This window comes from Macrobrachium nipponense, chromosome 24, assembly GCF_015104395.2.
Source record: "Macrobrachium nipponense isolate FS-2020 chromosome 24, ASM1510439v2, whole genome shotgun sequence".
NCBI classification, from domain to species: Eukaryota; Metazoa; Arthropoda; class Malacostraca; order Decapoda; family Palaemonidae; genus Macrobrachium; species Macrobrachium nipponense.
This window is the reverse complement of record NC_061091.1, coordinates 69,254,123-69,280,587: the sequence shown is the minus strand read 5'-3', so window position 1 is coordinate 69,280,587 and position 26,465 is coordinate 69,254,123. Positions and strand designations below refer to the sequence as shown.

Sequence of the window (26,465 nt, the reverse complement as noted above, 5' to 3'; positions counted from 1 at the left end):
AACAATCATTTTCCCCTTGAATATCTAATGAACCTTGGAAAAAAACATTGTCCACTGTAAATTCAGCCCTGTACCAAGGGGGAAGTCGGGGGGGAGTTAAATTTCTGGAAGTCCATATTTTCTGTGACTATCCTTTTCATTGAACTGTACTTACAAAGTAGTGAATAATTATTGTTTTTTTGTTAAGTCAAAGTATATAACATAACAACAAATAAAGTCATATGCATGTTATTGGGAACATAATAAATGAATCAATCAAAAAACCTGATGTAATGTTCTTGAATTTCAGTGCAAACTTTCAACATTCAAAATTCTGTCAACCAAAGTCAGTTCTTTGAATAACATTTATCATCGGGTAGAAGGGCATAAACCGCATACCCAATTTTTCTTCTTAATATAACTAAAATAACATTTTCAAGTATTTCATCTTGTATATACCTATCTATGCAATGACATTTACAGAAGAAAAGGTCTAGTTTTTGGAAAAACGACCCCCCCCCCTAAAAAAACTGTAGGTACAAGCCTGAAATTCTAATGATGTTCAGGCAAATGACCACAACTTGCTACAATTAGTGACATTTTTTGCATAATTCTCGTTAGCACGTTTCGGGCATTCCTCTGTCCCTATCATGAAGCAGATTTACAGGAAATTATCTCTTCGCTAATTTTGTACTATTTATATGTGAGTTCTTTGTTGTCTTTTTTATTTCTTCTTCTTCTTTTTGGGGAATTTCCGAATATTGGTATTAAGAAGTAAAATGGGATGGATTTCGATACTGTATATATATATATATCATATATATATATATATATGATATATGTGTGTATGTGTATACGCGCGTACGTGCGTGCGAAATTTGGCGCCATGTTACACGTGACATTTTTGTTGTTGTATATATTCTGTCACAGACAATCCATAGATGGGTTGTCAGTGGCTTAATACATAATACATTGTATGCTATTTTAAACATAAAATACAATATATATCCGTGTATATATATGTGTGTGTGTATTAGAGATAGAGAGAGAGAGAGAGAGAGAGAGAGAGAGAGAGAGGGATGATATTAAACCAAGTCTTGCTTTCTAATTGACAGCGAAGCTAGGTTATCTTTAATTAGTGTTATTCTCGACTAATGTCGTGTAATGCCAGTATAGCCGAAGGGAAGGTATTACATCCATTCTTGCAATGAAGCAATAATCATAAATCTGACTATAGTGACAATTTATTTGATACTCGTTATCAGAGGAACTTTCCCATTGAGATTCCCTTAAAAGCGTTATTATGGCGTCAACGTGTAGGTAAGGTCCATGCGTGTAGGCACAGTTATGCGCGTGCGCACACACACACACTCACACACACGCACACAAAAGCGCGCTCGAGATATAGTCTCAATATGTTTTATTAAAACCCGCACTTATGACTACCATTATAATGACTCTAGGTTCATCTGTAATATTTTATCAGTTGAAGATAGAATAATAATAATAATAATAATAATAATAATAATAATAATAATAATAATAATAATAATAAGTAATAATAATAATAAGAAGAAGAAGAAGAAGAAGAGAAGAAGAAGAACTTATTTCTCATTTTCCTTTATAGTACCTAAAATTTGCCACATTTTCGGTTATTAGCAAGTTTGTTTAGGGGATGACGTTGCTAGCCCCACATTCGTCGAGGGTGTCTGGGATTTTATGGCGGGCACCCATCCGAGTACCGACCAGACCCGCTGCAACTGAACTTTTCCCGCCATCAATAAACGCACTATCATTATACCCGCTGCTCATCGTTGCTTAATAAAAACAGAACTTTCTCCAACAGAAACAGAGGAAAAAAAAATAGATAATAGAGACCGACAAAAAAAGTGAGATTCAGAGAGGACGTTTTTAATTCCACAAGAAAAAAAAAAACTACCAATTGCGCAAGATGGCTGCGGATTCGTCTGGCGAAAAACGCATCTCTGGGAGACATTAGATCTGTATAGTGTACTGCATCTTCTGCCAGTCGGAGGATATTTTATAATAATTTTCTCGCTTTAATTTACATAGTACGTGATGCTACATCAGAAACGTATTCCCTGAGAGAGAGAGAGAGAGAGAGAGAGAGAGAGAGAGAGAGAGAGACTGACTCGGCAGTAACAAGAGAAAGGCACGGAAGTCATTTTGCACCCCTGCTGTTGCGCAGAAGATGGGGTGCGATTTGCATGTGCTGGAAAGATTACCCAACAGAACCGTGATTACGAGGGTAGAGTCCTCTTCGAAGCAATTGTTGGTAGTATGCGATTACTAGAAGTGAGCTTATATATAAGTGTACACACACACACACACACACACACACACACACACATATATATATATATATATCATATATATATATATATATATATATATATATATATATATATATATATATATATATATATATATATCTATATCATATATATATATATATATATCTATATATATATATATATATATATGGTTGGATACGAACACGCATGAACGCATACAATGTATTTCGTGTATGTCATATATATATATATATATATATATATATATATATATATATATATATATATAATCTATTATATCTACTATATGTATATATATATATATATATATATAGTATATATATATAGATTAGTTGCGTATGCTTGTGGGATACACTTTATGTATAAAACACGCATACTTGTGTATATAGATAGAAGGATAGATATACAACATAGATAATGTGTATAATATATATACATGAGAAGACTTACACGAATACCACTGTGTTCGTATATACGTGTTCCTTCGCAATAAAAACAACTGCAAATGTATTTATGCTTTATTCCACATAACTGGATATATATATATATATATATATATATATCTATATATATATATATATATATATATATATATACGTATATACATATATATGCATATATATATATATATATATATATATATATATATATATATCAGTTATGTGCAATAAAGCACGAATACATTTGCAGTTGTTTTTATTGCGAAGGAACACGTATACACGAACACAGTGGTATTAGTGTAAGTCTTCTCATGTACATATATTATACACATTATGTACGTTGTATATCTATCCCTCTTTCTATATACACAAGTATGCGTGTTTTATACATAAAGTGTATCCCACAAGCAAACGCAACTATCTAGTAACTTTCTAGTCACACTTTATGTGCGAGCGAGCTCTCTCTCTCTTGTAGTGGGGTAGTGCCGTCAGTGTACCTCACGCGGTGCACTGTAGGCATTACCTAAGAATCCTTTGCAACGTCCTTTCGTCCCCTAGCTGCAACCCCTTTCATTCCTTTTACCGTACCTCCATTCATATTCTTTTCCTTCCATCGTGCTATCTGCCCTCTCCTAACGGTTGATTCCTATTGCAACTGCTTTGAGGTATTCCTCTTGTTACACCTTTCAAGCCTTCCTTACTCTCAATTTCCGTATCAGTGCTGAATGACCTCATAGGTCCCAGCACCAGGCCTTTGGCCTAAATTCTATATTCTAGACTCTCTAAAGTGATGCAAAAAAAAAAAAAAAAAAAAAAGGATTCCCCAACACCACTCGCAGCAGATATAGCAATGACATCATGCAACCCACGTCAGATAAGGTCTGTTTCCTCAGCGGCGCTATAGAGGAAGTGGGAGGGAGACAAAACATGACAAATAATAATGATAATAAATCTTGCGAGAGATTGACGAGTATTCAAAGGATGGGAAAGAAGCCACTGAAAGTGGTCTTGGAAAGGTGAAAAAAAAAGAGAGTAGATATTTATAACATTCACTCTGAAGGTTCATTGGTTTCGTTTAAAAGTGGTCTGATTTATTCAATATATATATATATATATATATATATATATATATATATATATATATATAATACACACACACACACACACACACATATATATATATATATATATATATATATATATATATATACACATTCATACATTCATAAATATATAAATGCACTCAGACACCTATATGCGTTTATGCACGAGTAAACAACAACTGCAGGCGAACAATCCCACAGACCGAACTAAAACATTGCGTCACCGAGCTCAGCGAAGCCTCAGTGTCGACACCGCATTGACATTGATCCAGAAACTATCAACTGCCAATCGATTGCAAACGAATGTTAAATGACGAAATTGATAATTGCTACTTTGTTTTGTGGGTCGTTTCTTTAGCGATCACCAACAATAATTAGCCATCGTATTATTTTGTATCAACGGCATTTAGTTCTGTTGGTACTCTGAACATCGAATCCCGAATATTAGTTTATATCAGCTTAATAAATCTAATCAAATGCCAGTTCTTGTCTACAAGTTTAAATCACTTTTCTTCTTCTTGTTCTTCTTCTTCTTTATTTGTTCATTCACGAAAGTCACACATGTTCTTAGAAGCAGTTCTGTTAAATGTCCTTAATAATGTATTCTAACAGGCTACATACCCTGCTTTTTAATTATTATGATTAGACATTTTTATGGGTTTTTCCTTAAAGGGGCTGGCTCCAAAATGTGTTAACCTTCCGGTCCCAAGTCTTTTGGGATGAAGTTGCGACCTACCATGGTAGATTTGTTGTTAGGTAAATAATTGGTTGTAATGGAATATATACCGAAAACGTGTATAATCGCTCAGTGATCGGACCTGGTGCCTATTACTGATGAGGCGGATGCCATAACCACTGGACCACAGTATCATTATTATTATTACTATTGTTATTATCATTAAGCCTGGAAGAGGGTGGTTTCATAGATTACAAAGCAATCGTTAATGCCACATTCTTGCTTTAATTGTTGAATCGAGGATTAATATAAATAATAATTATATATATATATATATATATATATATATATATATATGTGTGTGTGTGTGTGTGTGTGTGTATATATATATATATATATATATATATATATATATATATATATATATATATATATATATATAGTAGTGTACGTATGCATGTAATGCTGTGATGTAAACCTAATTATAAGTGTGTTTGTATGTATATGTATACATATATCTATTATAATAATGTAATATATATATATATATATATATATATATATAAATGTATGCAGTATAAAACCTAATTAAATGCAGCAAAACCCGATGCACATTTTAAATGCATTAAGATACAATAAAAGAAAACAAACCGCACTAGAACCTAGGCAATAAAAAAAAGTCCCAGTCACGATGGCATAACCACCATCACATTTGTTTTGTCTGAAACGACCTAAAAAATAAATCTCAAATCTCTTAGATCTCTCAAAAGTGACAAAAGAGTGCGGTCACCCTTAAGATGCGGTTACGTTACGTTACCGTGGCCTTACGCCGTGCTGTGACGTGCACGTTACGTATTTTATTCCCCCCGTATTTATTGGTAGGTTAGCAGGACGTTTTACTCTATTGTGACAGGTTGTTGCTTTGTTCTGTTCCTTTTTGATAAATTGGTAACGCATCATTTTCGAAATATATTTGGGCTCTTTTCCACCTACATCCCCCAAAAGTATACATTTGTACAGGCAAAATCGAAGGTTTCCCCGTAGGGGGGGTAGTGCCGTCAGTGCACCTCATTTGGTACAATGTAGGCATTACTTAAGGTTCTATGCAGCGTCCTTTTGGCCCCTAGCTGCAGCTACTTTAATTCCTTTTACTGTACCTCCGTTCACATTCTCTTTCTTCCATCTCACTGTCCACCCTCTCCTAACAATTGTTTCATAGTGCAACTGCCTTGAGGTTTTCCTCCTGTAACACTTTTCAAACCCTTTACTGTCAATTTCCGTTTCAGGGCTGAATGGCCTTAGTTGCCCCAGTGCTTGGCATAATGCCAATCTATGTAAAAATCGAAGGTTGAGGATGCAATATAGCACATGAGCATCACTCAAGCACAGTTGTTCTTAACCTTTTTTTTATGACCACGCCCCCTCTAATAGTTGGTCCTTTCTTTCACGCCCCCCTGGCATCTACGATTAAAATTCCCTCCTAGATTTAAAGGGAAATTTTTCAAAAAATTAGAAAGAGAAGGAGTTTCGAGGGATTGGAAGGAAGGTCAATAATTACCAAACAACAAGCCTAACTAGAGTAGTAGACTCTAGGAAAGCAATGTTATAAGGCGATACTTTTGCATTTTTTCATAAACTTCCGAATATTAGTTCCTCACTATTGTTAAGAGAATAACAAATATAATCAAAGCCTTTTTTTTTCCCTGGAATTGCTGACGGCCCCCTATGGGGGCCCGCCCCCAGGTTAAGAACCACTGTATTAGCACAATAGTATTATCTGCTTTCCGTACGTGAAGAATATATGAAAAGGAAACTTCTTTATGTTTTCGTAATAATGCAACACAGGTTAACAGAAAGTTTATGGGAATAAATGACGTCATTGTTTACACTGGGCAAAACGATCCCTGAGCGACCCAGCAAAAGATACTTAGAACCAAGAAAGACAACCTTACCTTGACTCTTGTCTCATCATCTTGTCGGGTGTAGCTGTTGCTGAGTCCTTTAATGTCCAATCTCAGAAACGCATGACCTTGTTCCCTTGTACCTTTATCAGCTGGGTACTCCACACGGAGACATTCTCGGCACAAAAGAAGGGAAATTTCTCTGTGTTCTTAACTTTTTGTTTCTTTTCTTCTATCTTTGTCCTCTTTCTTCCAGATTTCACTTTGTATTTGCGTTGTTTTAATTGGCTAGTGTATTTTTTTCTGTTCTTGTCTTTTTTTTCTCAGTCACTTAACACTGTAAGTTTCTTTCTTTACGGTGTATTTTCACTGACGTCATACAACTTAAACAAAGACGCAATGTCAGAATCTTTTCTGCTCCTTTTATATACACTGTATTTAAGGAAGAAACAGGCGAAGAAACTGACCGATTCTACCTCACGTTATAGTTTGCTTTCAAGAAGCGAAAGTGGAAGGGGGCGAAGACCCAAGCCAGGGCCGCCTTTGGAGCCAACATGAGCGACGACGATGTCCTTTCGAAGGGGAAGCCGTGTGCTTACTCTGAGGGGTCTCTCGGTGCTTGAAGTCTCTTTCCCCCTGGAAGATCGCCCTTGGTGCGACGGCGTGCTCTCCTCCAGAGAGTCTGGAAGGCGTGTCAGCGCTGGCTGGCAGTCACACTGGTGGTCACACGAGGCAGAACCCGCTCGACTTGGCTCCCTGGCTAAGAGGGCTTCAAGGTTAACATTGGAGAAAGGAAAGGTTACTCCGCGACGAGAGCAGTAGTATCAGTAGTAGTCGAAGCACAGAATGGCCAAGACGCCTTCTCGTCTGGCTGGTTCTTCTGGAGGGTTGAGCTTGGAATTGAACCTCAGCTTTCTCTGGAATAGGGAAAGAGGGAGGTTAGAGACTTAGTTTTCAGGGAAGATTAGAAAATTTGTGACGCAACGTCCTAACTAGCTGTCGAAACAGGTCCTCACTCTCATTGAGTATGAGGAGTTTTACAATAAGTAGAAAGCGTAGGATCACTGGCGGTAGATATTAACGTCACTGGTATAGCCTATAGTCTTATATTGTCTTAACAGTGAACTAAAACTCCATTACACCTTTTTTGTCCCTCATTTATTGGGGAAAGCAAAGGTAATAAAACTAGACTAACAGAAAGCCTATTATACCCTACGCAAGTAAATGAAAACAACAATGAAATAAAATACAATAGTTAAAATTAATGTGATTTGATCAGTCTCTACACTATCAGTGATAATAGTCGCTTAGGTAGATGGCCTGTAATAAACAAGTCTTGGTAAAGATTAACCAACAAGTCTGGTCTATTTTGAAAAAAAAAAAAAAGGCCTGTGAAGGAGACGAAAGGAAGAGTGGGAGAGAGAATTGGAAAGCAACCTTTTTCCTGACTGATGAAGGAAATATAAACGCAAGAGGAAAATAGTCTATGGAGAGAGAGAGAGAGAGAGAGAGAGAGAGAGAGAGAGAGAACAATGAAACACTATCCAGGGTACCAAAAGGTGCTGACCCTTAGTAATGGAAGACAATCCTCCCAACATCGTGCCAAGTCAGTATCCTTTTAAGGACCAGAAACACGGCCGTTAGGGTCCATCGACGTGTTCAAATTCTCTTATATATGTAGTTGAGGAATCTACTGGTTGGTCAGGAACGCCAGTTTCGGCCATTTTAGTTCGTTACGGACTTTCTGTTTCGATAACCCAGAGGTGAGTTTACGATCCAGGTAAATCTTTATATTTATTTTATATTTTTTTTATCATTATTTATACATATTTGATTTTTTGTTATTCATTCACTATAGTTTTTGCTTATCATGTATACACTTCATAAACACGCTCATGAAGAGCACATACTACGTTAGAAAAAAGGTGTATATATATATATATATATATATATATATAATATATATATATATATATATATATATATATATGAACCGTTTTCTCTATCGTAGTATTTACTCTCCGTGCGCTTGTTTATGATGCGTATACAGTATAAACAAAATCAATAATGAAGGATAAATAAGTCTACCAAAATCTATAAACAGTAACAAAATCAATAATCTGTTTACTTGGATAGCAAATTCACTTTTGGGTTATTGAAATATTAGTTCTTTTAACGATTTCACACACACACAAACACACAATATCTGTATATATATATATATATATATATATATATATATATATATATATATATATATATATATATATATATATTGTTTGTGTATACACGCTTCACGCGATGAGATTCACATAACCACACGCACGCACGCACGCTAGCGATCCGAGAAATCACACTAACAACTTCCTCGGTTAGTCGCCCGCTTTCTATTTCTATTGCCTGAGGACTGACGAAAGGGAAAGCGACGGGAGAGTTCTTCGAAGAGATTCCTCGCTCGACAGCGGAGGCGGAGACGTCATTGCACACGATGACGCAATCGCGTAGCGCACAGCTTGAATTTCAGCGTATTTCCGCCGGTGGTGAAATTCTGCGACATTATATGTATAGATGCACCTCACGCGGTGCAACTGCGGGGCATTACCCAAGGTTCTTTGCAGCGTCCCTTCGACCCCTAGCTGCAGCAACCCCTTGCATTCCTTTTACTGTTCCTCCGTTCATATTCTCTTTCCTCCGCTTTACTGTCCATCCTCTCCTAACACTTGATTCTTAGTGAAACTGCGAAGTTGTCGTCTTGCTTCACCATTCAGTCTTTGCCACTCAATTTCCGCTTCAGCGCTGAATGACCTCATAGGTCTAAATTCTATTTTCTATCTGTCTTCTTCTATATGTGATAGATGGGATGCTTTCTCCCTCTTCTGGATAGTGTACTAGAAGTGTTGCTAAATTTACATTTATCTGGAAATTCCTCAAGGCGCAGAAGACGGAAGTCTTTAAAGAGAAAGAGAGAGTTCTGATCATCCTCGTCTGCTATGTTTCTTGTCTCTCTTCGCTCTCTACTGCAGTTGCGACCTTTAGCAATCGATAAACAACCAAATAAGAGTGTTATTGACACAGGGTTCATAAGGAAAAGAGCATTGTGAGAGAGAGACAGACAGAAATGTAGAAGAAAAAGAGCACACGCCGTAAAGAGAGAAGTCAACAGATTAGAGAGAAATAAAGTAAAGAGAGATCCATCATACAAAACAAAGATGGCTAGAAATAAATAAGAGAGCAAAGGATAGAGAAAGATAAAAAAGAAAGACAATTCCTCATTACAGACAGCGGTAATCCTACTCGCCAACCAAAATACCAATTTTTTTCTATTTTTAAACTTTTGTTGCAGGAAACCGCAGGTCATCAATAACACCCACGAACGCCATCGATTTCTTGGTCCGTTTTTCTTTTGCTTCTTCTTCTTTATAACGACAACAGGTGGTGGACTACCTCAGGATAGGTCTTACGCTACAACAGGTGACGAAACAGTTTTCCTCTTGGAGCCAGTGATTCGTTTCAAAGTCCAAGGTTTTTTTCCCTTTTTTCCGTCTTCCATTTTTACTGGTTTTCGTATCCGTCCTTAAGTACAAAGATATCACACTGATACTTGATTTAATTGCAAAAATCATTCTTGTTATTCCGTCTCTATTGAGTAAATTCTCTCAGATAAGCAAAATAGAAAGGGACTGCATTTTAATAACCTTAAATGGAAAACATTCTGAGCTCCGTATATAACCGAATCGACAATCATCTTATAATGAATGTAAAGGCCTGATCAGTTCTGTCTCACCTCGCTGTTGAATTGTGTTGCAAATAGCGTCCCCCAATTTAGATATACCAGAAGTTTGTTTGCCTTTGTTTGGATCGGAGAGGCCTTGTTTACCTTTTCGCCAGCGTTTCCTTGTGCATTCGGGCAGTCAGCCTGTGAGGTCAACAAAGCTCGCAGCAGCATGAGGTCAGGCAAACGAGATTAATAAGGTCATGAGAACAAGGAGAAGAAAAGAGAATATATATTTCTAACGGTTTGGATTCCCTGCTTAAAACGAGCGCCACGACCCACCCAAAAGGAAATGTACAAAAATAAGAACGGTAATTCATGTCCGCTGCGCTGTCGAGTCCCGTATTCTCCCATCACTAAACGAAGGCAGAGTAGAAAGTGCAGTAAAGCCTGTCGTCTTGCGATCCGCACTGTTCGCTATTCTCATTGTCTCATTGACTTATCATGATTCCTCTGTCACTTTCACTTATTTTTGAGGTTGTTTAGCTTGTCCTACTTACCCGCAAACCTCAGTTGATTCGAACGCAAGCACAGAAAAAAAAATCTTGGAAGATCAATGATGAAATGGCCAACTTCACAAGGTAAAGATGTTTGTAACTTCAGAGAAGACCTGAAGTATGTTCACTAATGTTGCTAATGCGAGGGTATCTATCTATCTGTTTGCACTTTTATTTGCTCCTCTTTTTTTCTATTTTCATTTTTCGAGGAAAGTGCCGCATCATACAGGGAACTGAGGGCTATTTTTAATCCTCTCAAAGCCATTACTCCTCTGAATTCTGACTCGTCATCCTCGAAGCGATATCGCCATTCATCTTCTAAAACGGTTCTGCTTCCTCCTCGTTGGTCCTCGACTCCCCGTTTGCTCCTTTCCCCTCCCTCCTGACTTCCTGGTCTCTGCTATCAAGTCGAGAGTGTATCCTTTCTCTTCCTATTCACTCGCACCCCCTCCTCCTCCTCCTCCTCCTCCTCCTCCTCCTCTCCTCTCAGCGTGTTACGTCTTCCATTCCTACGGTAGTCTCTGGCTCTCTTCCTGCGTCCCACTTGGCCGCCGTCTTGTCGAAGGTCAACGAGTCTCTGGTCACTGTCCTTGTCCCCGCAGAGGTAACCACTATCCCTACCCCCACGCCCTCTTCTGCTTCTGCCGGGGGTGGGGTTGGGGTGATTAGGCCTAAGCGGGGAGGGGGGAGAACAAGACGCCTCTAAGGGGGTCAAGAAGTTTAGAAATGGGGTTGCAAGTGGCACCTTCAATGCGTCCCGAGTCGAGTCTGTAAACACCCCCCACCCCACCACCCCTAGCCCCCACCCGGTCCTCAGATGTCCCGGTTATCCTTCTTCCCTGGATCAGCTGCTTCCGACTAGATCGATTTTTTCTTTCCGTTGTTCCTCTGTTGTGAGCTTGTTGTTGCTCTGTGTTACGTTGCTGACCGGCCTTGGTCTTACCCACGATGCTCTACTTCCGTTGTGTGGCATTTTATCTTGTTTGGGATCAGTTCAGAATGATACACCCTTATCCTTGGGAAGTCTGGCTGGCGGCTTTCTAAAAAAAAAAAAAAAAAAAAAAAAAAAAACGTTTGGCGCCAAAGAATACATATGATACGTATCATATTGAAAAAGGTGTTCAATTTTATTCCGTATAATTATCCTAATAATTCACGGGTGCATCCCAATGGAGACTTCAACGCTCAAACGATAGGTATCTGTTGAAGCGCTTTTAATTCTCGAGCTTCTTTCTGTTGAAGTTTTACCAATTCTTGGTAGTCTTGTATGGGAGATTTCAACACGCCAGTAAATAGATATCTGCGGAATTGCTTCTCTTACTTGGGTTTTTCATGGGAAAGTTTAATGAAGGAATAAACTGGTTATCTGTTGAATTATTCCTGATTCTTGGGATCATGTCATTAACAAGGGTCTATTGAGTTGTTTCCAAATCCTGGGTACGTCTCATTGAAGTTTGAAATGAACAAATAAATAGGTATTATTTTTCCTAATTTGTAGTTGTAGTTTCACTGGACACTTCAAAGCACAAAAACAAAAACAAAAAAATTAGTTGTCCGTCAGTCAAATTATCCATATAGTCACTTTAGCTCCTGTATTGTCACTTCGAACTTAATTTTCTTTATTTTCCTAACAGTTATTATCCTCCTTTGATACAAAATATAAGATATGGTTTCTCTCTGTCACCGCTCAATAGACCAGCCAGTCTTGATATCAGTATTAACTTTCAGTGACCTCTAAAACCACACCATATTCCCCTTCTCCCTCCCCCCCTCACTAATGAGCAGCCAGCCAACCTCCCCCTCTCCCCCATAATCCCCTGGATTCCCCACCACCTTGGACGTCTTCTTTTTCCTTTGCATTCTAGTCTGAGCTATTTTCGTCGGGCGGATTTGATTGTGACAGCACAGGCGAAATATAGAATCCTACTATTGCATCGATTTCATTGTCGTACCTCCATATAAATGTCGACAGAAAATGGCAACAGTAGATACACGTATCTCGGTAACATCCGCAAATAGTTAAATTCATAGAATGGGCTGACAGTCTTCAAATCGCGCTGCACTGTGTCAAGTAAAATCGACCTCTCAGAGAGAAGCAGTTCCGAATACGAAGTAGAAAGTGAACTGTTTCAGTCTTCCATGAGCGTTGATCAAAGCTGGTATTTTATTGTATAAAGCAAAATAAACATCACTCGGTCGAAGAGCTCACAGGTATTAATTGTAAATTCAGGCGGTATATTGCATCATTTGCCTCTCTCTCTCTCTCTCTCTCTCTGTTTCCCTTTCGCTACTGTAAAATTATTCGTGTTACCCCGGAGTTCCGACCGCAGAAACAAGACTGGCTCTCTCTCTCTCTCTCTCTCTCTCTCTCTCTCTCTCTCTCTCTGTGTGTGTGTGTGTGTGTGTGCGTGTGTTTCCCTTTCGCTACTGTAAAATTATTTGTGTTACCCTGGAGTTCCGACCACAGAAACAATACTCTCTCTCTCTCTCTCTCTCTCTCTCTCTCTCTCTCTCTCTCTCTCTCTCCTGACACAAACTGATTGCATTCATTGCTGTTTTGACATTTATACTTGTGTTCTCTGGCCATAGATTTTGTCACCATTTTATTTATTTATTTTTTTCATTTTTTGCAGATGATTCGTAGTCGTTTACTTCACTGTCACATAAATTGTAAGTCAGTTCCGTACAAAGCACGGAAATGAAAGTCAATATATATCTGTAATTCTCAGACAGAAAAAAAAACGTTACAAATAACAAAAGAACGTCAACACTCAGTTAGCAATCGAATGGAGGAAATTTAGTAACTTGCTTCCATTGTTATTTTCTTTATGATAATTTCATCACTACGCGCAGAACACAGAACGCATTCAATTTCAGGCGACGGCAAATCATTCTACGCTCACAAGTCAGTGCAAAGGCGTCTGTCTATTCAAACGATTCCTTCAACATACACCAAGTTTCTTCTTCACTCTGAATAAAACACAACGCACCTAGAATTCAGATAATAAAGAATAATTCAGTGCTCGTTGGTTAATGCAAAGACGCTACCGAAGCAATTCCCTCTACAAACACAGAGTCGGCATCGAACGACGCAGTGGAAAGGGAAATTCGAAACGGCTCCTTCGAACGTTAGAAAGGAAAAGTGGTCAAGTGAGGAGCACCTGTTGTACGGAGCGAACGACTCCCGAGGCTGGGCGGCGGTGTAGCTGTAGTTCCCCGCGCGACGGTTGACACACTAATGGTCTCTGCACTCTGATACTGGCAGCTTCTTACTTTACTTACTTAACACTTCTAATTCCCCCTGACTCCCGGCTCCCCACCCCCTTCCCCCCATGTGCCAGCCACTCCTAAAAGCTCCTCCCCCTTCTCAAGTAGCTTTAACCTCACCTTGCAGGATCTCAGGGTCAACTTTTAAACTCTTTGGATGGCTCTGTGCTCACTGGACAAAACGGCCGTTTCGCGAAAGACTCGGAGGTGACACTGCCCTCTGATTGGTCAGCCCTGTGCCCAGGCACGAGCCAATCAGGTGCGGGGACCCAGCTGAAGACCGTGGAAAAAAATAAGAGGGGCTCTGGAGAGGGTCAGTCAGGCGGAGAGTTGTATGGTAGTGACCTTCAAAGAAGGTACAGGGAGAGGATGGGGATGGAAGGGGTCAGGATGAGTATGAGGAGGAGGAAGAAGGACAGACGAACGGAAGGAAGGAAGGAAGGAAGGAAGGGAAGGGATGGAGGGGAGAGGAGGCTCCCCGAAACCAGCAGCGGACAGTGGCGGGGTTTAGAAGTTAGTGGTCTTCTCCCGAGGACAACAACCTTTTCGGAGGCACTCTAGTAGGAAGAAAATGATTACCTCTCTGTCTCTTTCTGGTTCTTGGTCAGAGGTCATTCCTGTGGGACCACTGGTCCCCTCCCTCTTCCCTTCCTGGAATTCTCTCTCTCTCTCTCTCTCTCTCTCTCTCTGCATTCGAGTTCTTCTCTCCCATGTCTGATGACGGTTTAGCCTTGATTCAGCTTTGCTTTTTCCATTGTGTCAGTGTTGGCCCACTGGATTTTTATTTCAGCTTTTCTCAGGTAATGCCAGAGGTTATTGTTACGAAAGCGGCTTCTTACATTAATGCCTGGAGATTTCAGTCACGACTTTTCCCCTATTCCAACCCTTTTAGCAAATAATTAAGTACACTAACACGAAAAAAGGGGGCCTCTATTAGACATGGCATAAATAATCCTGTGATGAGTACTACACGGTTCACTGAAGGTTTCTCTCGGCCGTCTTTAAAGCCTTGGAACATTCTTCTTCTTCAGTTGTTCCAGACATTTGAAATCTCTTGAATCTTTCTTCATTCCTTTTCTTTTTCTTGCTCATTCCTAATCTGGGCTAGAAAAGGGCGTTGGGGCTACTTTTCCCATTGGCCATCGCGCTTCGGGTCATAATACCTCGAAAAATTACCATTACATGGAACCGTCAGTCATTATGATCGTTTTTTGTTGAATGTGAATGTGGCAGTGGAATCTACAAATTATATATATATATCATATATATATATATATATATATATATATATATATATATATATATATATATATATATATATATATATATATATATATATATATATATATATATATATATATATATTATATATATAATAAAAGGAGCCCTTGAAAACACCAAAATATAGAAAGAAAGTACTATATTTCAGAGACAGCTGTCTCTCTCTTCAGGTGTTTGTATGGGCTCCTTTTATTCGATGTAATTCTGTTGAAACAACATTTTTGCTAGTCTATATATATATATATATATATATATTTATATATATATATATATTATTTATATATATTTATATATATATACAAAGTAAAGAGAAAATAAGAAAATAATTCAATATAAAACAATGACAGGGCAAGAATACTTTGATTTTTGAAAAATACCATTCATCACAGAGATTAACAAACATAAGATGGAATGTAGAACTCGATGTCTGGCAGTTATTATAGTAATATACTTGACACATCGCGCCAGATGCGGCAACGGATATATTCCCTTTGCAAATTATCACAATGCTCCAGCATCCTCTTGGTAGACGAGTGGATGCAATATTTGACCATTTTAGGATAGCATTCCTCAGATGTAAGGAAATGAAACAAAATTGATTTCATTTCCCTAAACTTAGGAAGACGGTGAGTTCTATGGCATCTTGCCATCATCGACATTCAGTATGACGTTCCAGGAACTCGCTTGGCGGGTGAAGAGTGGGTGGGAATAGGGAATCAGACTTCAGAGTGGGCGGTTTTCGCCGGCTTGGCTTTGGACGTGCAGTCCCCGTAGAGCTTTACCGGTCCGTGCTCGATCTTTGAGACATTGTGACCGCTTTATGCATTCAGTTTTGTATGCCAGGGAAAGTTTGCTATTTGCATTCAAAATATTTCGTTAACCTTAAATTTATTATCTAATTTTTCGGTACCGTTTTCATGGAAAATATTCCCTTTGTGGAACTAAAATAGCATCTGCTCTTGTCGGTTCTACCAACGTGGAATCAGAGGAATTTGTTTCTGGTGATTAGAAATTAATTTCTCGATATAATGTGGTTCTGATTCCACAATAAACTGTAGGTCCCGTTGCTAGGTAACCAATTGGTTCCTAGCCACGTAAAAATATCTAATCCTTCTGGCCAGCTCTAGGAGAGCTGTTCACCAACTCGGTGGTTTGGTAAAACTAAGATATACTTAACTTTTTAACTTATCTGCTTTTGTTGGAGGCATGAGATAAAAAAAAAGTAGGATGGACACTATTATCACCTTACCAAGTTTTACGTTCAGGAAGTTGAGGGTCTTCACGTATTTGAGATAGAAATTCGAATGTCAGTATCTTAACGTACCCACTACGACAGCTGTAAAGATGAGCTAAGCGACGTCCCAATGAAAAAATTATATAAAGAAATAAGACTGTGACGAACGCGAGTTCATCTAGATTTAAACCTTCATGAAGAATTCAAATAACAATAGACAAGCGACAAGCATTTAATAGTGAGGTATGTTTCTCACGGTTACGAATTTCTCTCTCTCTCTCTCTCTCTCTCTCTCTCTCTCTCTCTCTCTCTCTCTCTCTCTCTCTCTCTCCAAGATATATGTCCAAGGCTAAGTCAGTATTGATTTGTGAATGTTGTGTTATGATGGAAAATGAAATGCACATTCTAGTTTCAGTTTTGTATTAAGAGAATTGAGGGAATATCCAACGGTTACTTCTAGTATCATTACAGAAAATCAGTGACTTTTGTCAAAAGAAAATTAATTATGTAGGACTCTGAACACTGTTTCGAAGGAAGCTCAAAATGAATATATATATATATATATATATATATATATATATATATATATATATATATATATATATTAATATATATATATATATATATATATATATATATATATATATACTATATATATTACTGTATATATAAGGTAGAATTCTTTAAAATAAAACAATAAAACTTTACAGACAAAGAACGACCCCAAGATAAAGAATTATGAGTAATATTAAATGCAAGGAAGTAATTTGAAAGCTATGGAGGTCAGGAAAGAGGAACAAGTTGCGCCATTGAAATAAAAAAAAAAAAAAAGATGCACAAAATTCATGTGAGAAATTAACAAAAATAATAAATGTAAAGGGAATTTTAAAGTGATTTTTTTATGTTGCTGGACTTGTCCTCCATTATCGCTCACCTGTCTCCTTTTTTTTTTTTTTTTTCAGCATTTTGAGTGGTAATTCATTGTATCTTTTATATTCTACTAACAGCATTACAAAATTCAATCTCGTAATTTTATATATGCATATATTTTGCTATCTGTGGTCCTTTCTTGCGTGTTTGAACATAGCATTATTTTCATTTTTAAATATACATTTAATTGCTGTTTTGATTTGCATATGGCATCTTTTTTCATTAAGGGGTAGCTCATTTGATGCACTTTCTCAAGTGCTATCTCCAATTTTAAAGATATACTTTTAAATCGTTTATATAATATATGTATATATATATATATATATATATATATATATATATATATATATTTGTGTCACTTGATGGTTAAAGTTCTTTCTCACTCCCCGCGACGATCATAATTCCTGGAATAAAAAGGGTCCTAGCAACCGCCCCCCATCCTCCCCCCCCCCCCCCCCCCGCCTGTGTGGTTGACCAAACAAGGTCAGAATGGGTGGAGGTTGTGATGCCTCGCAGGAGCCATATCCTGCAGGAGTCTAGCGCAAAAGTAAATGCCAATCAGGGAAACCAAAACAACAACCGCTGACGTTTCTAATCTCGATGAAGCGACAGATACTATTGGGGTTTAGAGGTCACGTGCTTACTTTTAAATCCGTTGTAGTGATTTCCATTGGATTTTCATATTTCTTTCGGACGATTCACGTAGTGGGCACCGCCTACATTGCGCGTCTATTTGCGGCGCACTGTAGACGGTACTGAAAGGCTCTCTGCAACGTCCTTCTTTTCTTATTTAGCTGTCCAACTTCTCTCATTTTGTCTTGCTCATATGTTTTGCTCTCTCTCTCTCTCTCTCTCTCTCTCTCTCTCTCTCTCTCTATATATATATATATATATATATATATTATATTATATATATATATATATATTATATATATTATTCGAGCTTTAAATGTCCTTTAATATTTAAATTCACTCTACCTCGGAATTGATATATTTTCATATATGTACCGAAGGGGAATTTTTTAGTTGATAATAATTTCGACCCCCCATGGGATCGAACCACCACCAAGTGGACGGGAACGAAATCAGGACAGACAGTGACGCTGTCCAATCAGCCAACAGAGACGCTGATTTCGTTCCCGTCCACTTGGATGGTGGTTCGATCCCATGGGGGGACGAAATTATTATCAACTAAAAATTCCCCTTCGGTACATATATGGAAATATATCAATTCCGAGGTAGAGCGATTTTAGATATTAAAGGACATTTGTAGCTCGAATGATATATAAATGAATCACGGTTCGATGTGATAATTATTCATATATATATATATATATATATATGTATATATATATATATATATATATATATATATATATATATATATATATATATATATATATATATATATATATATATATATAATATATATATATATATTTAGATATTAAAGGACATTTGTAGCTCGAATGATATATAAATGAATCACGGTTCATGATGATAATTATTCATATATATATATATATATATATATATATATATATATATATATATATAATATATATATATATATATATATATATTAGATATATATATATATTATATATATATATATATATATATATATATATATATATATATATATATATATATATATATATATATATATATATTTATGCTTGTGTATTGTTACCTTGGTTCATGCTTTAATTTGCGGAATATTGGATGTTTGCGCTTCGTGGAGCGAGTTTTTTTTTTTTTTTTTTTTTTTTTTTTTTTGTTTTTTTTTTTTTTTTTTTTTTTTATCATGAGTGCGCTCGACATAATTCTATCACATTTTGAGGTCGTAGGGCCTTGGTTCAAGGTCAAATACAGACTGTTTAACCTTCTCGTCGGGTCACGTGTCAGACCTGACTCAGACCCAGGATATTCTTCCTTTCCCTGAGAGTAATTTTAGGCATAATTCGGATTACGAATATCATCAGTTTTCTGCCTGATAATATGAATCAGTTTATTATACTAAGCATAAACTTACTGTATTCTCTGACTGTTTACTTTCAATATAAAGTAATTATAAAATGAATTGAAAGTCATAATTGTTTCGAATACATGCGAATGGTATACTTATACCAAACCTATCCATCTACTTCCTATAAATAATAATAGTAATAACAATGAAGAAAACATACTTGATAGGATACATCCACCATGACCTCCAAAGCGCCCATGTAGGCAAAAAGCTGCCCCCTGCCACATATAAGGGTCTCTCGTGGGCGCCTCGGCAATTTCGTACCGTACTAGATGTCAGGTTATTTCGGAACTTTAATCAAGTTTCTCATTACTTCCTGTGGTCCGTGGACGTTGCAAAGCAAGTGGCAAGTGGGAGTGTAATCATAGGTTTTGATTCACTTTTGCTCATTGTGGAATTTCCTTTTTTTTTTTTTTTTTTTTTTTTTTTTTTTTTTTTTTTTTTTTGCAGGAAGAACTGCTGTTTTTCTTTGCAGGAAGAACTGCTGTTCGGAGAGAGAGTTCAATGGCGACTCGAGTGATTTAGAGTCTTTTGTTAAAGTAGAAAGTGAACTGTTTAAGTCTGCCATGAACATTAATAATAGCTGACATTTTACTGTATTAATAAGTAAAATCAAGATCACTCGTTCGAAGAGCTAAAAGGTATTCATTGTAAATTCAGGTGGTCTGTTGCATCTTTTGCTTACCTCTCTCTCTCTCTCTCTCTCTCTCTCTCTTAGATGGATATGGGGATGATTGCAGAGATCTGCATCCAAAAATATGTAAAAACCTAAAAGAAGGAAAAGGATGTAAGTTCGACAAAAAATGCAAATATATGCACCCTGTAGCCATGAATCATAATCAAATAAATAACCAACCAAGTAATAAAATCCAAAATAAGAAAGAAACAAATAAAGAGAGAAATCAAGAATATCAGGTAAAAGAGAAAAGCAAACCACCAATGAGATATGCAGAGGTGTCAGCAAAAAATTTCAAAGCATCAGCTCCGAAATTCTACTCAAGAGATAATAACTGTATTTATTATGCAAGAGGATATTGCAGACGGAGAAAATTGCAGATTCAGACACACAAAATGAATAATTATGATGAAGGAAGATCAAATATTATGGAAAAGTTGGATTTTTTAATGTCGAATTTCTGGAAATGAAAAAAAAGAACAACATACCAGAACAGGAAAGAGACATGGGAAAATCCTTATTACTACCAGTATTAAATGAAGGAGAAAACACGCAAACCATCATAGTGATGAATGCGCAGGGTTTAGTTACGAGTAACTCAAAAAGAAAAATAGAGTACTTAGAAGAACTAACCCAAAATGAAAAGAAAATAGATATAATGAATATAAGTGAAACCTGGTATTCCCAAGAGACTGGGAATGATGATCAAATAAAAGGGTTCCAAACTTATAGATCAGATAGAAAAAATAGGAATCAAGGGGGAACCGCAATATATGGGAAAGACAAAAAACAAGGAAAAATATATGAGAAATATAGTAACTCAGAATGTGAACTAATAGCGGTAGAATTTGAATCTGAAAAATTGATGAACATAGTAATATATAGACCTCCTAATACTAAAGAGTTTGACTTAATAATTGAAAAATTGGATGATATATGTAGAAATCACAAGGACTGGACTATTCTCCTATCTGGTGACTTCAACTTTCCTTTCGTAGAATGGAAATAAAGAACGAATAGGAGATTGTGGTTGTACTTATACATATAAAAAAGAGAGTAATAGTAGTGCAGAAGATAAGAGGCAATTTGAAAAGCTATTAGATATGCTACTAGAATACAACATTCAACAAATAAATCACCTGCCAACAAGAAAGGAAAATACTTTAGACCTAGTATTTGTGAACGAGATGAATTATGTTAAAGAAATAATAGTTTATAATGCGAGTATTTCAGACCATAATGTCATAGAATTAACAGTTCATTCCAAAGCAAGTGAAAATAGAGATAAGCAAGAAATGAAAAAGTGGGAAGGATATGGAAAATACAACTTCTACAGTAAAAATATAAAATGGTCAGAAATTAATGAAGAATTAAACAAAGATTGGGATAACATTTTCGTAAGTGATGACATAAGGGTAAATACGGAGATATTATATAAAATATTGGAGAAAATAGTGGAAAAATATATACCGAAGAAGAAAAGTAAACATCATTCATGCATACCAAGAGACAGAAGGATCTTGTTCCAGAAAATCAGAAAGTGGAAAAAAGGTCTTGCAAAAGAAAAAAATGCATGGAAAGTTATAGAACTAAAAAGTAAGATAGAAAATGCAGAACAAAAGATTATACAATCAAAAGAAAATGAAAAACGGGACTTGGAAGAAAAAACCCTATTAAATATCAAGCAAAACCCCAAACTATTATACTCATATGCGAAGAAGATGAATAAAAGAAGAATAGAAATAGGCCCTCTGAGAATTGAAGGGAGATTAACGAATGAAAAAAAGGAAATTTGCAACATACTGGCAGAACGATATAAGAGAGAATTCACCCCTAGAATAGATAATGAAGATAATGATATAGAAGTAAGGGATGAAAATAGTGAATATTTAGCTGACATAGATATTAATGAAGCTGATATTGTGCAGGCTATTAATGAAATTAAAATGGAGCTGCTGCAGGGCCTGATGGAATTCCTGCTATTTTGTTAAAGAAAGTAGTTCATTCTATCGCAAAGCCACTTGCAATATTATTAAGACAAAGTGTAGATACAGGCAAGATTTATGATGAGCACAAATTAGCATATATTACCCCTACTTTCAAAAGTGGATCAAGACTAGAGGCAAGTAATTATAAGGCCCCTGTGAGTCTAACATCACATATTATGAAAGTGTATGAAAGGGTAATGAAGAAAAATATTATGAAACATTTAATAAAAAATAATTTGTTTAATAAAGGACAACATGGTTTCGTACCCGGAAAAAGTACACAAACCCAACTGTTAGTCCACCGTGAGAACATATTCAAAAATATGAAAAGCGGAAATGAAACAGATGTGGTTTATTTAGACTTTGCAAAAGCTTTTGATAAAGTAGACCATAATATATTAGCGAAGAAAATTAGAAAACACAATATCGTGGATAAAGTAGGAAGATGGTTAAAAGAATTTTTACACAAACAGAAAACAGATAGTTATTGCAAACGACGAGAAATCGGATGAAGCCAAGGTAATATCCGGTGTGCCGCAAGGTACGGTGTTAGCTGCAATACTGTTTGTTATTATGATGAAGACATAGACAATAATGTTAAGGATTCGGTAGTGAGTAGTTTCGCAGATGACACAAGAATAAGTAGAGAAATTACTTGTGATGAAGATAGGAACGCTCTACAAAGAGACCTTAACAAAGTATATGATTGGGCAGAGGTAAATAGGATGGTATTTAACTCTGATAAATTTGAATCAATAAATTATGGAGACAGAGAAAGAAAGCTATATGCATATAAGGGACCTAATAATGAGACCATCACAAATAAGGAAGCAGTTAAAGACCTTGGTGTGATGATGAATAGGAACATGTTATGCAATGATCAAATAGCAACTCTGTTGGCAAAATGTAAAGCAAAAATGGGAATGTTGTTACGGCACTTCAAAACAAGAAAAGCTGAACACATGATTATGCTTTATAAAACATATGTTCGTAGTCCACTTGAATATTGCAATATGATATGGTACCCACACTATCAAAAGGATATTGCACAAATAGAGAGTGTACAAAGGTCCTTTACAGCTAGAATAGAAGAAGTTAAGGACCTAGACTACTGGGAAAGACTACAATTCTTAAAATTATATAGTCTAGAAAGGAGAAGAGAACGCTACATGATAATTCAGGCATGGGAACAGATAGAAGGAATAGCAGAAAATATCATGGAACTAAAAATATCAGAAAGAGCAAGCAGAGGTAGATTAATAGTGCCCAAAACTATACCAGGAAAAATAAGGAAAGCACACAGGACATTAATCCACTACGCACCAGCATCGATAATGCAGCGTCTATTCAATGCGTTGCCAGCTCATCTGAGGAATATATCAGGAGTGAGCGTAGATGTGTTTAAGAATAAGCTCGACAAATATCTAAACTGCATCCCAGACCATCCAAGATTGGAAGATGCAAAATATACCGGAAGATGTACTAGCAACTCTCTGGTAGACATTAGAGGTGCCTCACACTGAGGGACCTGGGGCAACCCGAACAAGATGTAAGGTCTGTAAGGTAAGGTAAGGTCTCTCTCTCTCTCTCTCTCTCAGGCAGAAAGAAAGGAAGAGGTTATTCCCGAATCGGAAGGAGCCTCTTCCTTAATCGTCCACCCAGGTCAAACCAGGTCATTATAGCGCCACTTCCTGTCCCGTTACAAAGGCCAGGGGGATCCTTGAGGACCGTCTGACTGACTCCTGGAGGGTCTGGCTCCTTCACATCCGCGAGGCTTATTTGGTTTCCCCAGGTCGGCCACGTCCGTCGGCCAGCTTGGTTATTCACGAAAGGAGCACACTTTCTATTCATCTTTTCGCGTAACTACACAGTAACTTCGAGCCGTTTGTAACAGACGATGATTGATTGATTTTTAGCTGCTATGAGCTGGCATCTCAGCCTGAGTGTTCGTGGCTCCCTCGAGGTCTAGTTTGATCTGGGTGGACGATTGAGGAAGAGGTTCCTCCCGATTCGAGAATAACCTCTACTTTTCGCTCTGCGAGAGAGAGAGAGAGAGAGAGAGAGAGAGAGAGAGAGAGAGAGAGAGAGAGAGAGAGAGAGAGATGCAAATACCACCTGAATTTACAATGAATAACTTTTAGCTCTTCGAACGAGTGATGTTGAGTTTACTTAATACAATAAAATGTCAGCTATTATTAATGTTCGTGTGTGCGATTTGGTGATCTCTGCAGAATTGAACGGCTGTGTGTCCTTTTGCAAACCAAGAACTGTCTCACAGAGACAGTTGACGCGCACTGTTTACGAAAAAAATATCCATATATTTATTCGCACATATGGTCTATCTTCACGAGTGGCTCCACCGACCATTTATTACTAATGGCGTGTATGTACTTGATCGCCCCTGCAATCTCGACAGATCTTCCAAAATTAACGACTATCTCGTCCACAATAGCGAAGCGTAATGTGCAATTAATGTATGATTTGAGTGTTGGAATATACACCATTAACTACGCAAAGATAAACATCATCAATGCTACATGAAAATACAGCAGTTTATTCAAGGTGATATCATGCTCCATTATAGCAACCTTGCCCGATTACTAGATTTTTCCTGTTATAGAGGCAGTCTTCCCGCCTGTTGTTTGTTTATTGATGCAACTATTGTGCAACGATGTTCTGGCTTCTGCAGTGATGTCGGGAAGAAAGACTGAGAAGATTAACGAAGTGTGTGATCGCTGAAACGGAGAGAAAGTGGTCTCCAGAAGAAAAAGAAAGTTATATTATTCGCCAAGATGAGAGTCGAGTCGACTGACCCTCGAGTAAATCCCGTCGAATCATGATCTGTTCGTCACGCCGTAGATTGATTCCATTGTAATGAGAAATTACGATTATTATTGGTCGGGTGGATTGAGATGTGTAATTCTGGTGTGCGATGAACAATGGCAGTTATTCATCTGGGAATCACCTTTGTCAGGAGAAAGAGTTTAATTACGCGACGGCAAGGTCGTGTCGTGGAATTAGCGTGAATTACCCGTAATTACCAGCCCTGTGCATGATCAGGGGGCGTTAAGGATGATGAGATTCGATTGACTGTCTCTCCGACAGGATACGACAGTGAGCATATTTATATGAGTTGCTTTCAACCCTTATTCGCAACAATGGCGACTGCTTAAAGAGTACAATGGAAGGCGAACTGTCAACGCACATTACGTTTTCTTTTTTCTAACTTTCCCCCCATAAAGCTCCACCTGCAATGCTTTCTTTCTCTTGACTTTTCCTCGCCTGGCTGTCCAACTCCATTAGCTATACCTAGTTCCGTGTTAACATTCAAAAATAATTCCTTCGGGTGCTCCACATGAGTCAAGCAGGGAGATGCGGCGGCCGCGTTCAAGTACCTTATAGTAATGACTACGGAGATGATAAGATCCACGTCACAGTGAACTTAAAAGGAGCTCATGGGAAAGCTGTTTGACGTTACTCTCACTTCGAAGAAGAACGTCCTCTCTGTCTCTAAGACCTACGTTCATCCAGCTTTATATATGTTATATAATAATAAAGAATAAACGTACGTTTGTCCGAGCTTTGGACGGTACGTGACGTCCCTGGAGTCGGGAGTTTTAGTTTCCGCTATTGGAGAGAAAGAGAATGAACGAAGCTCGGTGGCAGATGATTAAAGACTGATTGATTGGTTTGTGTCGACCAGCGTTATGGCGATGGGTATCGATGTCGGTAAATGAATGTTACTGCAAAAAAATCGTTGTCATTAAAATGCCGATGAAAAATGTGCACAAACCATTCATTAACTCCGCAGACAATCTATAAATACATTCATGCATTACAAATTTCCATCTGTAATTAAGTTGATCATATATATTGAGTTGTAACGTTCGATGAAACCATTGCAGCAGTATAATAAGGCCGTTTTGAAAAGAGGGAAATACATACAGACTTTTTAAAAACTGGCATTCACAATGAACTATTAAATCCTTTATTCCCCACAAAGAGAAACTTATAGGGTTTGAACTTGGATGATTATGGATGGTTCTAGCGCTCTGCCACAATGGTATATGAATTCTGATAGTCAAAAAACAGGACAAAACAATGTCAATTCTGATATGGGATGAAATTTTTTATTATGAAAAAAAGGGCATTGAGCACAAAATGCGAATATATATATATATATATATATATATATTATATATATATATATATATATATATATATATATATATATATATATGTATATATATATGACCGTTTATTCAACGGCATTCTTGATGTATATTCACTTCCTCAGATTTGCAACTCTCATTTTTCGTGATTTGATTCTAACTGTATACTGGGTGAGGTTTGAGT

General features: G+C 37.2%; 1 protein-coding gene across 1 annotated transcript in view; it reads right to left on the bottom strand.

Moving 5' to 3' along the window:
* The window catches only part of LOC135205768 (NADPH oxidase 5-like), a 110,565-nt gene extending 96,589 nt beyond the window's left edge, over window positions 1-13,976 (bottom strand). The window contains exons 1-2 of the mRNA XM_064236909.1: window positions 13,866-13,976; window positions 6,487-7,352 (exon numbers count right to left, since the gene is read on the bottom strand). Coding sequence (XP_064092979.1) covers window positions 6,487-6,506 — 20 coding nt within the window. The 5' untranslated portion in view covers window positions 6,507-7,352; window positions 13,866-13,976. The remainder of the gene's footprint in view (window positions 1-6,486; window positions 7,353-13,865) is intronic.
* Between the last annotated feature and the right edge of the window lie 12,489 nt (window positions 13,977-26,465).